We start from the raw sequence: 15,697 nt of genomic DNA, 5'->3' as shown, positions 1-15,697 counted from the left end.
TTTATCTACATGCCTACAGTCCTCACAATCGTGTACTAGACTCTAGATAAGAGTAAAGCAAGCCTATCAGGACGAGCCTAGAGTCTCGGTGTCGGAAACATAGGGTCTCTAATAGAGCCTCGGTGTCGGTAACAAATTGTCGAGCCAAATATGGTGGCTGGCTTAGGCCTATATTATTTTTCTTACCAGATGATTCTGCTTCTTTTTTGGGCTCAGATTGCTGGGTATCGGTTTTAGAGTCTTCCTTTACGAGCACCCACATTGTGTCCTTGAGCTGCTCTTCATCAGTCACTGGGAAGCGATCCCGTTCCTCACTGCCTTCACCGAAAGTGCAAGATAAGCGGAAGATATTTGGCGCAGAAGGAAACTCATTTCTTTGAGTCTCCCTCCCTTTCACGTGTGATACCAACACCCATTTCGCATGTTGTTTACATTGTATGTCTTGTTATCAGCGGATTAGTTGTAAAAGTAAATTCTGAGATGGAAAACTTTCCATCAAATTATTTACGAAAACATAAAATTAATCACCACAACCTTCAATTACAACAGCTGGTGCACTAAAAATAAACAAGACAAATGCCATTATAATAATGCACAGCTGGTAACACTGAAAGCATAATAGTCGACGAATGTAAACATTTTGCTTCTTCTACCTTTGTTCAAACCTGTCGCGGTTCACAGAGGCATTAATTTGGGAAAGGAGCTTATTACATTCATGTAGCTGCAAAATCCTATTGAAAAATGCAAATTATTATGCCGGTAATAGCAAACTCAGATTTACTGCAATCTTGAGAAACTGTCAGTTTCACAGAGATAAAAACAAGCGGCTTTTGATTTCGGCCATAAGGTGTCTACGTGACCGTGTCCAGTCTCCACGCGACGGCATACCTTGCGTTCAATAATCTATCGTCTAGATTAAGCTGATCATATACCAGTCCTCGTTCTTGCTCATTACTCTCCATCGCTCGAAACTTTAGAAACACAGCAGTTTCACTATGCAATAAACTCTAAGTCTGGGAGGAAACAATTGGAAGGGAAGTACACACACACAATATATATATATAACATCCATTTGCACGTCCCAACCCTATGCATACAACTGGGTTGTCAAACGTACTACAGAGACAAAGTAGAGTTAAAGCTATTAACAGATAACAACCAATATATTTTTTTTAAATAAACATCAAGGATACAAATAAAGCTAAACTGTTCTTATCAGCTGAAGGAACTGATGAAATTCAGGCAACCAAACTAAAAGAATTTGTGTTGGCGGGGAAGAAAAAATAACTTGCAAATTAAACGTTTTCTAACTTGATAAGAGAAAAGGTCTTTAAATGTGAGAATCTCGACCACTTCATGAGACCTTATGATGAGTTAGTGATTTCGGCCGAATACAAATAGTAAGCCAGTTCTGATTGCTGATAAAATTCGTGATTCGTGGATGCAGCTGGACAGTAGTTTGTCTGTCAGAACTCAAACAATAATACTGGAAGGTTACAGGACGTCTTCGCAGGAAAAACACCCTACGGTTTACAATAAAAATATCTTAATGAGTGTTCAGTTTAAAAACTTGTGATTAATTAGTCATATTCTATCTAAAATACAACTTAAGGGCGGTGGCAATGGAAGGTACGTAGGAGTCAAGTGTGTAGAAAAAAAAATTTTTTTAAAGCTTCAATATGTTGTGATTACTTCAAAGTGAGAAATGTCTTTACTTGCCCATTTATAGCAAGTGACATAAAGGGACAAGCTATCAAGAGATATTTCATGAATACAAGCATGTGTGTAATATTTTCAGCGTTAACCGGAGGAGTTAGTCTTTATTGTTACAAAGATACTGTGTAATGTTCCACTGGTGTGCAAGGAATTTCAGTAAACCGGCCAATTTTGGCTGAAAGTGCCATTTTTATGGCTGTCTTATCAGAGTATGTTGGCTATATTCATGAACAGCAATAGTGCAACTGGAGCAGTAATGAAAAATAGGAATAATGCAGCTTACAATATCGTGTAATGCATTGTTGGAGTCTTGACAGTGTCAAAAAGAGTTTACGGTGTACCTTGTACACGTTACTTTGGAAGTAGGGAGGGAGATGGGTTTGCAATGCAGAGGCTTAATCATAAAAAAATCATAGACCCAACTAAAAGATGGAGCTTGGATAATGCATACTTGGTATGCCTGTAGCATAATCCATTAGATACAAAACTGTTATTATATAGTGGAAAAATCATTTCATTTCTGACAGGAATGATAATTTTTTCAGAGAAATTCAAGTTTTACTATGAACAGTTCTTTACCATTTATGGCAATTTTCCAGCTTGGGTAAAGCCTGGCACTCTTCTGGCAATTCGAAAATGTGACATAAGAGGAAAAGCTGCTGTAGAAACTCTAAGATTTTCACACGGAAATCTAGGCCTATCTTAATGAGGGGTAAATGATAAAATTATGGATGCTTGACAAAGACATCACTAAACCAAAGTTACGACACAGTGTGATTAATCTGTCGCCTGTCAGTGGCACATAATATTCCGTACTACAGTAACAGCTGGATAAAATATTAAAAAAGGTACACTATTGCAATAATACACATACAATGTGAGTTTCAGGTCCTTAAAAAGAAACGTCCATCATCACAAAGTCTTTAATTTAGTCTTAGGTAGTCTGTGCTAGCACCAGAGATCATCAGTAAATTTTCTTTAAATATACTGTTGACATTTCAGAGGAAAACTGGTTGAAGCCAACTGATTTCTATATAAAAACATATAAACTACATATGATGATGTTCTTGAATACACGTAACCTGAGGTGAAGATAGGACAAAAATGCACAAGCTCATCAAAGAGGAGACATAAATATTACACAAAATAAACTGACAATACATGTCAACGAGTTGGAAAGAACAATCACAGTGTATGTATGCACGACAGTCTACAAATAGCAATTACAGACGATTCTTGAGACAAAAGATTTATCATAAAGAACTCAGAGAGAGAGAGAGAGAGAGAGAGAGAGAGAGAGAGAGAGAGAGAGAGAGAGAGAGAGCGTCTCATGCCTCTCAGAACGCTCTGCTAATTAGCATCCGGTCTCTCTTTGCCTCACGCACGCACTGCTAAATAGCACCTATATTTACTCCTGGCCGTCTCATCCAGGTCACACAAATTAGGGAAGCATCTTGCCATATCACAGCTCGCCTGACAACCGGGATTGTCCGATGTCTAGTGAAAACCAGTAAACGGGGTCCGTTATTGTAAGGTTCTACCGATTATGAAATGTGGTTTGGGTTTTATGATTGTGATGATGAGGACAACAGCTATAATAACGATGGCATTCAAAATAACAAGTGTTTAGTTCCATAACAAAAATGAACACTGATTAACCTACTTTGCTTTTTTTTAACATACCGTGAATCAGACTACAGCATAACTTAACATTGCAAAAATAAATTAATAAATAAATAAATAAATTATGACGAAGAGAAATTTCTCCATTCAGTTAACGGAATAACTTAATCTAATAACCCACTCTCTTTCCTCTCACATCCCTCTCTTATTTACACCGTATCCATTTATCCGCACATTCATCCTGCATTTTCACATAAATAAATATAAAACCAAAGCCATTCACACACAAAACATAAAGCAAACATGCTGACGCCAGGAACAGAACTAAGTTGTGGGACTGGAATGGATCCTCGGAATCCTTCCAGAGGAGGAACAACATTTTCAAGGAACGACAGAACAGACGTGAAAATAACACAGCGTAGCTTTTGTGTTCTCTATGCCAACAATTCCAAAAACTTGGGGATGAGGTCGAAGGGCGAGACTAAACATTTGTAGTACCGCTGTTCGCATTTTCCATTCAGCTTTCCATGAAGTTCGGCTTCGATGTACGTGTCGTATTCGGGGCCTTCATCCGGGTCCACTGGACGACCGGCAATTGAAGCCCTAGGATTAAAAGGAGAAGAAGAAAAAAAGGAGAAATTTATCATCTGAATTGAGATTCATTATACTGTATATATCGCTATTAACTAGGTATGTATTCACCTACGCGTCACCTCCGAGGTGCTAGTACTAAACATGGCGGAAGCTCAATGTTTAGCACTAGCCCCTGGGGAATCAAAGATATCGTTTATTAATATGTAGAAATATATATAAATGGGTGCATATAATACTTTGATCCCCGAGGGGCTAGCGCTAAACACGGCGTCCCATTGAGCTTCCGCCATATTTAGTACTAGCACCTCGGAGGTGACGCGTAGGTGGATACATACCGGGTATGTACGTATCTGTGCTAATTTCTGAGTTCAGTAACTAAAAATGTGATAAGCAAGTGAGTTACACTTAGCAATAGTGAAATCAGAGGATTCGGTGCGATAAAATCGTAAGAAACAAATTCACAATTTAGTTTTGATAATCAGAAATTTAATAACAGACAAATTCCATAGGCAAATCAAAGACAGTATTGAGACAGCAAATAAAACAAATGGTATACAGTGACATATGCTTACGTCAAAAGGGCATTGATAATATCCCCTAAAATACCCTGGTCAAAAGGTGCTTCCGCCACGTCACAAATTGCCCTCAACATGCAATGACGTCCATGGCTTCCGATCCTGGAAAATAGATATTGTTTAGGATATTGAATCTTTGGGCATCTGGAAAAATGTAAGTTATTGAACATAATTATTATCGTACAGATCCAATATAAGTAATTAATGTGATTATATATATAATATATACATATATAATCACATTAATTACTTATAATTAACTTTTATATATATATATATATATATATATATATATATATATATATATATATATATATATATATATATATATATATATATATATATATATATATACATGTATATGTATGTGTGTGCGTAAACTCAAGATAATTTCCCTTCCTATGAGGAGACTTTGATTAATGATTTATATGAAGAAAAATTATCCAGAAAAATTATTTAATTAGTTGTTATTTTCTCCAAATCGTTGCTGTGTCAATCCTTGGTGTATTATCTAAGTTCCTATTTCTCTGCTTTACTTCGGGCCAGGATAGATGAGAGCACTGGGTTTCAACTGACACTAAAAAAATGACTATATAACAACAACACCGTTCCCCTTCATTCCTAAGCATTCGACCACACACGAAAAGGATTTGAGAAACTTTTACCCTTCCATGTTTTCTTTTCAACAGCAAGGTCTGTATGACACATACCATACTATTGTAAATCTGTGGGATATGACAAGGGATTTCAATAGAACGGTATTTTTAATCATTCTTCCAGAAAGCACTGTTGACTGGCGATGGTGAGAGAAAACTGCAGGCCGGTGAAAGAGTTTGAAAGTAAAAGAAGTAATCTGAAAGAGATTGTTAGCAGGAGCAAGGAGAATGGGGCGAGGAATGGTAATATGGATGGTGAAGAATGGAAGTGGTTGAATCACACGGAATATGGTAACAAAAATGATGGGAGAAGGTAGGGTGAAAGGAGGCAATTCACAGAATATGACGGTAGTAGGGTCTCTGCAAAAGCTTTGTAGGAGACGAAGAGTGTCTATGGAAGCAAAACTCAAGATGCGCGAAAGGATTATTGACCTAACTTCTTCACGGAACTAAGGAGTGGTTGTTGAATGTGAATGAGATAGATTAGATGGAGACTATAGGGTAAAAATGTTTGTGTAGGACACATGGAGTATGTTATTGCTTATGATTAAGCTGGCGTTATGCCAGTACAGGCTCTTTTTCATGGAGGAATGTATAAATACAGAGGATGAGGTGAAAAAAATTAAATTAGGCGAGGCAAAGGGTGGTTGTGTTTGGTGTGGTTTGGTAACATATATCAAGGAAAGAGCAGTGGGTTAGGGAAAAGCGTGTATGGTTTGGGAAAGTTGCTATTTTAACGTTTTTCTAAAAATTATTTCCAGTTTTCTTTCTATAGTCAGGTAGCTATATCATTCAATAAAAAGTGGTAGTTCATTGCTTTTATGGCAATTCACTGGCACCTACAGCTTAAGTGATCGTTTCAAGAGTACAAACAAATAGCGCTTAGGCAGACTGCTTCATTAATCATTTTCCCCTACTGAAAATTCCAGAAATGTACTTTAAAATCGAGAGAGAGAGAGAGAGAGAGAGAGAGAGAGAGAGAGAGAGAGAGAGAGAGAGAGAGAGAGAGAGAGACTTACTGTTCAATAGCTCCTTCTATGGTATTATAGATGACAGTTCTTTCCATCCGAGCTGCCCTTCGTTGCTTGTTGTGAAGTGTGATGTCATTGCTGTAGTCGTATACCTGATGGTTGAAGTCTTCCGAGAACACGTAATCCGGACTGCCTTCCAGGCTCCTGGAGGCCACGAGGGCCGCTGGGAAGGGAATCTTGATGGGCAATGCCAACTGAAATTTTGATTTGTAATCGGAGTAGGTGTCGAAGGGCAAGTTAAGCGACCATTTGATCTGCTCAGGGAAGACAAAGAAAAGGGAGAACGTTAGAAAGACTGGGACCTAGGAGGTCATTCAGCGCTGAAAGGGAAATCGAATGTAAAAAGCTTTGAAAGGTGTACCAGAAGGAAAGCCTCGTAGTTGCACTATAAGTTAAGTATACCTTAGTTTTACCAGACCACTGAGCTGATTAACAGCTCTCCTAGGCTGGCCCGAAGGATTAGACTTATTTTACGTGGCTAAGAACCAATTGGTTACCTAGCAAAGGGACCTACAGCTTATTGTTGAATCCAAACCACATTATAGCGAGAAATGAATTTCTATCACCAGAAATAAATTCCTCTAACTCTTCATCAGCCGGCCGGGGGAATTGAACTCCGGCCCATCGAGTGACAGTCCGAACACTATAAAATAATTGTTAGGACAGAGTGGAAAGTAAGATGAAAGAAAGAGAATATCAACGGAGGCACAGTAAAAGGAATAAAAGGGATCGCAGTTGGGGGCCGAAGGGACACTGCAAAGACCCTTAGGTAATGCGTACACTGCAACGCGTGAGGTGCACTGATGGCACTAGCACCCTACGTGGAGGTGTCGCGGGGGAAACTGATGGATTATTTTATCCGTTATAAAAAAGTACAGGAGGAGGAGGAGGAGGAGGAGGAGGAGGACGCATGAAGTAGGTAGCAGGGGGAGAGCCTTGTTGTATATGTGTTGAAATATTGCCCTCACTGATTCCTGGAATATTTTAGGAGCTCATTACTCGGTTCTAGCTCTTTAAATTTAAAATACCCAACCCAAGGTACTTCGGTGGCGCAAGTAGTTCTTTGTAAGTTTTGCACCACGTCATGACCCTGTTGTGTTGTAACTCAAAGATTTACCTTCGAAAATGGCAAGTTATTCCAGAAAGCCCAGGGATGAGATGAATTAAAACATGTGTCAGATGGTGTATTAAAAGCCAACTTGAGGTATATCGACAAGAAAATTTCAAAGGAATCAAACCGTTCATCGACAGCAAAGTTCGAAGCCCTGTTTTTAAAATCGTCCAAGTTTTTCATGTCCCAGTCCCGGATGAGAACGAGAGCAATATGAGCAATTACTAAGTAGCTCCATATTGAAACTATGGAATAACAAGAGTAACTGGAATGCCGTCATACTGTGATTATCGCCCGAGTGAAAATGAGGGCACAATATTCCAGTTTATAATGTCCGATATCAATGCAGGTCGAGAGTTCTTGGAAAGAGGCCATCGTTCTTTTCTAATAACGCTGTTGTCCTGTGAAAATAGGATCTGTATGTAAAAGGTGAGGAGAAAATTATGCATCTAGTGATGTTCAATAAGTCATGAATATTTCATTTGTTTTGCTCGACTTGATTGCTGATTTCCAGACAGCCCAGTACCGTTTGTTGCTCTCATGCCCTCCGAACAGACACTTTCTCTGATGACTAAGATTTGCTCATTAAGTCGAGCGTGAAACTATTTCACGTTACACAATTCTGAGCTCACCTGAAGGCTGTAACTGCTGTAACTACATCTGAAATGTAATTCCTTTAGAAAGGATATTTCATCGAGCCTCTGGATCGGATTGGTCAAAGATTATGAGCGAGAGAATTATTGTCACTGGGGCACAACCTGTCTCAGTTGTGAATTAGAAATTCCGAATTAAGAATCTGACGCTTTCAAACAATGGGACAAACGCACGCAATCTAAGTCACGCTGTTGCATACCGAAATGATGATCGGTGTATGGGTACGTTCTCGATGCTCCACTGACCGACTTTTCCTTCTTAGTAAATAAGATTGACGTCCCTGAGAATGTTCCTCACGTCACATGCGATCTAGTTATGGAAACGATTATCATGATCAGTGACGTTCGCATCAGGGTTACTGTGTTCTGGGGAGAAAACTCCAGCCTGAAATTTTAAGCAGAAAACTGAAATTGCACAAAAAAACACGTAATGCGAATGTTAGCACAAGAGCTTTTACATTTCTCCTATAAAGTGCTTCATCAGTCTTTGCATTCTGAATGTGCATGCTTGTCATATGTAACAATTGCTGATCTACTGTCACATAACGAAATTTATTATCCCTATTATAAATTCTGTGGTAACGTCACACTCAGTTAATATTATTATCTTTACTAAAATCAAAACAACACAATTGAAGGACGTTAAAAAAAAGGTTACTTAACCAAATTATTGTTTATTAAAATGTTAGTGGTTACCTCATTCACACCTGCAGACAAAACTCATAGCCATCCTATAAAAGCTTTTGCTAGCTGAAACCCCGTTCTCAGGACCTACAGACAGTTCAGTCATTTTCCCCGTGTGGCATAGACGTCGAGTGAGTTCATGTTTGTAATATAAAACGCACTACAACGAAACACATCCTCTGCGCTCTTCTTTACCTGACCTGGTTGTTTTCGCTCTCAACATTAGGTAGGCTGCTGCTGCAGTGTGTCGTTTTCTGGCATCAGGTTTAACACTAGCCAGTTTACCAGGAGTTTTATCTAGGCTACAATCAAAATGTAGAATAGTTTGGCTAGTGCAGTTGTGGAATCTTCTGATCTCCAAATATTTAAGCGAGGAGCAAATTCACTCCTGCTCTCTGCTGACGTCTCCTGAGTTTCAGGTGTACCGGTTTTATTTTGCGTTCTCTCATGTGTATTCATTTATTTGTCTCTCTCTAGGCTGATTTCCCTTTGGAGCCCTCTTGGGCCTGTAGTCTGTTGACTCCGTCCATAAGGGTTTTCAGTTGAAGATTTAAAGAAAGAAAGAAACTGCTTAACCCTAGATCCAATTCCCATCCCAACTGGATTCTATAGAAGTTCCTTATTTGTTTCGAAATCGGGTCCTTCGGAAGTCAGTCACACCCCCTCGACTGGATCTTCGGGGGGACTGGTTTCTCTCCGTTATGCAGCAGTGATTTCATTACTGCGCCTGATAGTGTCACCCGGTGCGTCCTCCGGCACTGCTTAGAGTTCTCGCTCCATTTACCGAAGTACTTTTTGGAATCCAATGAAGGCTAGTGTCCATAAACAGCACTGTACTGGCATTCATACACAAACACAGACCAGTGGTCATGATACTCTCCTCACCACCGAGAGGACTATGGTACGATTCCCGGGAGAAACGGAGCGATTGAGTCGCGCTCTGTTAAATTTCTTAGTGCCTTTGTAGGCTTACGCAGTATATTGTACACCTGATCGTTAGTTGACTGTAGTTGGTTACAGGCAACCTCAGCCCAAAATGCTTGAAGAAACTAGAATATAAAGCTGTGGTGCCGCCACTAAAGTGTACAGTCGTATACATGCATACATCATACACACACACACACACACACAAAGTGTCTTGAGCGAACTCTGGCATAAACAATTTGCTCCACCAACGTTATCCTAAGAGCGGCACGGGTCATTCATATTAGTGACACAAGAACGGTACAGTAATTCACGAGCTCTCAATTAGAATACTAATGCGCGTTCCCAAACACGGTCCTGACTTAATCTAGAGGAGATGCCCAAAATCATCACCAATATTATCGTGGGTGTCTCCGTCTTGTAGGCCTTTCTGACCGCTCCCGCCTCCATCACGAATTGTTTTTGGAGTGGAGCTTTTTCGAAAGTGGTGAAGAAAGCGCTGGACTCGGAATGAGAAGGGAAAATGCTTCACAATATTCCCTGCTAGCAATTTTAAACATTTCTGTTGAAAACGTATTTAGTGTAATAGCATTTTTACATAAACCTGGTAGCTGTGAGCTGCAGAAATATATATAATATATATATATATATATATATATATATATATATATATATATATATATATATATATATATATATATATATATGTAGTATACATATACATGCGTATATCTGTTTGGATACTTTCTTAGTCCTGTGGCAACATACATACAAATGTTGTATAAATATAAACAAACTGATTAAAATCATCATTCGTTGTCTTATTTTCTGTACCAGGCCAGATGAAATCAAGAAAAATGCTAAGGATGAATTCAAGAAGGGGAAGGGAAGGGGGTTCCCTAAACACGAGGGAAGGGGAACCCATCGGCCTCCTAAATGACACAAGAGTATAAGAGTAAGATAAGGAAAAAAACAAGTAAAAAATGCGTCGAAGTTTCTTCGGCGCAGTCGAATTTTCTGTACAGCGTATAGTGCTGTATGAAACTCTCAGCCACTGCCCGGTGGTGGCCTGTGTTGTTGGCACCTATGGCGGTGCCAGATGCGCGATCATGGTTAACTTTAACCTTATATAAAATAAAAACTAATGAGGTTAGATGGCTGCAATTTGGTATGTTTGATGACTGGGGTGTGGATGATCAACATACCAATTTGCAGCCCTCTAGCCTTAGTAGTTTATAAGATCTGAGGGCGGACAGAAAAAGTGCTGACGGGGACAGACAATTAGCGTTTCAATAGTTTCCTTTTACAGAAAAGTAAAAAAAAAAAGGAAGCAACGAGAAATTTCCAAGCACGGAAGTAGGAGGAAAGAAGCCAGCGCCATAATCCAGCTGCGACTCGAACCTATGAGCAATCGAACAACCGCGTAGTCACTTCGCGTTGCAGTGAAGTGTCTGTCTGGACTTGATTTTCTCTCTTTCCCTTTTTCTTGATTTCCTCCGGCCAGGTATGTAAAACAGGACAAAGAATGTTGTTTTCAATTAGCTTGTTTATATTTATCCGGCATTTCTATGTGTATGAATATCCGGAGGGATACGCTACCACATGACTAAGCAAGTAAGTCTTGCATTCACGTATTCACACATTTCTCTGGCATTTGCGTCCGAACAGATATAGGCTACATATGTATGTGTACTCATATATGTGCATATTGCCTGTGACTGACTGGTTGTAAGTAAGTTGTGTGGCATCACAAACGCCAGGATCGCTGACGCCAAATACTGCCATCACGTACACAATCGTTCAGTTATAAGGAATACAGTAAGTATATAAGCGATCACATATACATACGTATTTTTTCAGATACAGATGCCACGGAAATTTATGAATACTTTAATTCAAGACTGCTTTCTTAGTTCATGTTAAAGCGAAGTGCAACCCCCCCCCCAATACACGTAGGCACAAAACACAATGTGCATCAAATTCTGGGCGCAGAAATCCTGTGACTATTCTTGGGAACCATAGCGCATTTTACAAAGATGATAAGTTTCTACAAAGAAAGACATAGCAAAAAACGGAAAGCTAAATAAACTTTCTGTTACAGTCTGACAAACTTGAGTATTTGCCTTCATCCAATAAATTTATTTCATGACCTTTAGCAGGATCAGTTATTTTTTTTATTACTGTACCCATTAAGGCAACTCACTGAGTGAGGCTCTTTCAGTGAGAGTATAGTTTTGATTGTAATTAAAACTGCTCGGAAATTAGATGAGGAGAGATAGGTTAAGAAAGATCAAGGCAAAGGATAATAAATACCTGCGGTTGACAATCGCATAATAATAATGACCACTTTGTGCATCACTTCAGTTCTTGCATGACCAAAAAATCAAAGAGTTTTCTTTTTTTTTTACTGGACGTCCAGTCCATTGAGATACTTTTCCATTCCAGTATCTCGTCAATTCCTCCTCATTTCTCTCCGATTCTCACAGCTATACTGATTCCTCATTTGCTCTTGATTTTCTAAGTATGTCTATAAAATCCTCAATTTCCTACCTCCATACTGGAACCTTTTGGTAACTGGACGAATCTTTTCTTCCTGGAGTGCACTTCATTGCTGGTCCCTGACGCTAATTCCTGCAGCCAACTCATGCCTGGAAGCGTATTGGCCGACGTCTGGAAGTCTTCCGCTTGGGTCTGAAGAAAGAGAACGGTAGACACAGCCAGGCCTAATTGTGCGGCTGACAGTTTCATTGCTGGAAGATTATGCGCTTGACTTTGTTACTTCATTCAAGATCGGCGGTGGAGGTTCGACACCAGAGAATATTTTTCAACGGGTTGTGAGCCGTTTCAGAGACAACGGGAGACTGGTTCAAAGAATCAGTGCGGGGTGTATACGACGGTGCAAGTTAATTAGGCCTTTTTTGGGTCATTCGTATCCTTTCGTTATCTGGAGCAATCATACATACCCAGTACAGCATACATCTCTCTTGGCCCCGCCCAGTCGATCATTCGGAGCAGCGCCCACTCAACCTTGGCTCCGCCTCTTTTTTGGAAAGTTGTAAGATCACAATATAAATGCAGAGAGAAGTTGCTCTTTCATTTTTGAGAAACGTCTTCGTCCTAATTCTTCGATCTGGGACATTTTAGGTTTTAGTCAAACATGGATGGAAACGTTGACTAAAGTATAAACCTTTAGCATGGAAGAAGAAATGACTATTCACGGATGTGTATCAGGAAAAAGGGGAAGAGAGAGAGAGAGAGAGAGAGAGAGAGAGAGAGAGAGAGAGAGAGAGAGAGAGAGAAATATTGCCCATAAAACACTGCGCTGCATCCATATGAATATACCATCTTAACGCCTCTGAAGACTACCAGAGCAGGTTAATGGCAAAGAGAGTGCAATAATGAGATCCCTCGTCGTCATAACAAAACCATTCATCATTGGGAGTGCTGAAATACCGTTATATATGAAAGGAATGTAACAATAATAATGAATACCAAAGTCCGTCCGTTAACAAATCTAATGAAGTCTGAGCCAGCTTTCCACAAGCTGTTTAAAAATGGGACAGTGAGTCCTGAAACAGAATCTTAGGGAGAGGGGACTGTGGGGGAACTGTTAACCCTTTAAATTAGTCCTGAAACAGAATTTTATGGATTTTAGCCCTGGAACAGAATTTTAGGGAGAGGGAACTGTAGGGGAACTATTTACCCTTTAAATTAGTCCTGTAACAGAATTTTAGGAGAGAGGACTGTAAGGGAACTGTTAACCTTTTAAGTTAGTCCTGAAACAGAATCTTAGGGAGATCAGTCCCGAAACAGAATTTCAGGGAGAGGGGACTGAAGGGGAACTATTTACCCTTTAAATTAGTCCTGAAACAGAATTTTAGGGAGAGGGGACTGCAGGGGAACTATTAATCCTTTAACTTAGTCCTGAAAATAATTTTAGGGAGAGGGGACCGTAGGGGAACTGTTAACCCTTTAAATTAGTCCTGAAACAGAATTTTAGGGAGAGGGAACTGCAGGGGAATTATTAATCTTTTAACTTAGTCCTGAAACAGAATTTTAGGGAGAGGGGACCGTAGGGGAACTGTTAACCCTTTAAATTAGTCCTGAAAAAGAATTTTAGGGAGATTAGTCCTGAAACAGAATTTTAGGGAGGAGACTTTAGGGGAACTATTAATTATTTAACTATAAGAGGTCGCGTATGCTATCTTCGTTATTGTCTTCGTCAGGAAGATAACTTGAAACAAGGTCATTTTTTCTTGTGGCTAACTAGAAGCGAGTCGCCTAAAACTGATGTTCTTTGACAGATAGAATTGTTCCGAAATATATAATCTTTACACTTTGTATTCCTGTTCCCCGAAATTTTCAAGGAACCGGAGACGTGGTAACTTCTCATCCTCAGCGGAAGAATAGGCAGTGATTGACTATCGAGTCAAAAGAGTTTACATATATACACATACATATATGGTATATTATATGTGTGTACTGTATATGTATAAACTCTTTGGACTCGATAGTCAATCATTGCCTATTCTTCCACTGAGGGTGAGAAGTTACCATGTCTCCGGTTCCTTATGAAACGTTAGGAATATATATGTAATCGAGAACCATTCAAGAGTATATATATATATATATATATATATATATATATATATATATATATATATATATATATATATATATATATATATCAAAGGGGCAGGTATGCTCGAGTACAGACATCTGACAGGAAGGCGGACAGGAATACTCTTGAATGGTTTTCGATTGCAAATTTATCCCAAACGTTTTGTAGTCCGCTGCTGCTAGCCAGTTGCAAATGAGTCGAGGTACGCAACTTTTCACGAAGAATTGTTTGCGATGCATTGCACTGTGGTTAAGATCGAGGTCACCGTCATTGGCATACCTAAGAGGTTAAAGTACCAATGACAATGAAACTTCAGCCATAACTTTTGACCTTTACAAGAGAGAGACTTTACATGCGGCAAGAATAATCTACTAATTATGATGTGTAAAGAAAGGTCACTGGTCAAGGTCATACTTTGAGGTCATGTGTCAAATAGACTTTAACCTTTGTCAAAATTTTTGATTTGTACTGTACTAGATAGACTTTATATGTGACCTGCTTAATCCACTAATGATTTGGATGTGTAATCAAGGTCACATTTAGAGGTCAAGTGCCAGACAGGAATTTAACCTTGGCCATGACTTTTGAACTAGGTAAGGCAAAGACTTCATTTATAGCACAACTAATTTCTTAATGACGTTGATGAACAGTGAGGTGATGAAGCTCAAGGCCATACTTTAAGACCAAACTTTAAACATGAATTTAATTCTGGCCACAAAGTTTGATCCATATGTGATAGATTTATATAAAGTATGCATAATCGATAATGATGGCTGACAACATGTAATCAAGTGTTGATGTAAAATTTAATTTTTCTGATAGTTTTTTATATGATCTGGACGAATTTGACGCTCATTTTCGTCGGAAATGGGTGGTTAACCTATCACTCCCCCAGCAATCTATGATATTAAAATCCGAGAGGATCTGATCTTGTTTATCCTCCCCTGGGTGACTGTAGGGGAGACATGACACAGCCACTCACCCCCTGCAAACTGGTTTGTCCGCCCCAGGTGGGGGCAGGGTAGGAAGGGGAACATGAGGGTAGGAGAGACATCTTCCCTCCTTCCGCGAACCTGTTTGTCTGCCACGGGTGGGGGCGGGGTAGCTAGGGGATCGAGAGGGTAAGGTAGACAGCAGCCCCGGGTTCCAGCGCGCCCCAACAAGCTTGTATCACAATAATGGGCGACCATGGTGGGAAAACCTGGGTTTCTGGGTGGGAGAATGCATTCATCCTTCGTTGTATCTTCATAAACCTTTTCAAATCCGCTTTTCCCTTCAAGAGGTTAGAGGTCAAGTAAGTTCTCTCAGTTCCTCTCTTTCAGTCGTTCTTTTTGCCTGAACTCCCATCATGTCCAGGTCTTCATCACTCTCCTTTCTCCATGATTTCCTGTCCTTCCTACAGGTTTATGTCCGGCTACTTTCATATCTACTGCCTTTCTGATCAATTTTTCTTCTTTTTTTCATCACATGTCCAAGTCATCTCAATCTGTGAGGTCTTAGTTTTTTTTT

The 15,697-nt window shown here is 39.6% G+C and overlaps 2 protein-coding genes across 3 annotated transcripts in view; both read right to left on the bottom strand.

The window, feature by feature from the left end:
• The window catches only part of nbs (nibrin), a 44,018-nt gene extending 41,526 nt beyond the window's left edge, over positions 1-2,492 (bottom strand). For both annotated transcript variants that reach the window (XM_067106701.1, XM_067106702.1), the window contains exon 1: positions 187-2,492. In XM_067106701.1, coding sequence (XP_066962802.1) covers positions 187-262 — 76 coding nt within the window. In that variant the 5' untranslated portion in view covers positions 263-2,492. The remainder of the gene's footprint in view (positions 1-186) is intronic.
• A 133-nt stretch (positions 2,493-2,625) lies between these two features.
• On the bottom strand, positions 2,626-12,478 carry LOC136840202 (uncharacterized). Its single transcript, XM_067106703.1, has 4 exons — positions 12,118-12,478; positions 6,184-6,449; positions 4,506-4,610; positions 2,626-3,942 (listed from the first exon to the last, which is right to left on the bottom strand). Exons 1-4 carry the CDS (start codon positions 12,313-12,315, stop codon positions 3,774-3,776), a joined length of 738 nt encoding a protein of 245 aa, XP_066962804.1. The 5' UTR covers positions 12,316-12,478; the 3' UTR covers positions 2,626-3,773.
• Between the last annotated feature and the right edge of the window lie 3,219 nt (positions 12,479-15,697).

This window comes from Macrobrachium rosenbergii, chromosome 7, assembly GCF_040412425.1.
Source record: "Macrobrachium rosenbergii isolate ZJJX-2024 chromosome 7, ASM4041242v1, whole genome shotgun sequence".
Taxonomy (NCBI): Eukaryota; Metazoa; Arthropoda; class Malacostraca; order Decapoda; family Palaemonidae; genus Macrobrachium; species Macrobrachium rosenbergii.
This window is presented reverse-complemented; position numbering and strand designations above follow the sequence as displayed.

Excerpts from the sequence above, each read along its gene's own strand:
- LOC136840202 (XM_067106703.1), bottom strand. The coding sequence starts at position 12,315 with ATGAAACTGTCAGCCGCACAATTAGGCCTGGCTGTGTCTACCGTTCTC. Across the intron at positions 6,450-12,117 it reads CAAAAGGTTCCAGTATGGAG|ATCAAATGGTCGCTTAACTT; the intron begins GTAGGAAATTGA and ends TTCCCTGAGCAG. Across the intron at positions 4,611-6,183 it reads ATAGAAGGAGCTATTGAACA|GATCGGAAGCCATGGACGTC; the intron begins GTAAGTCTCTCT and ends TCTATTTTCCAG.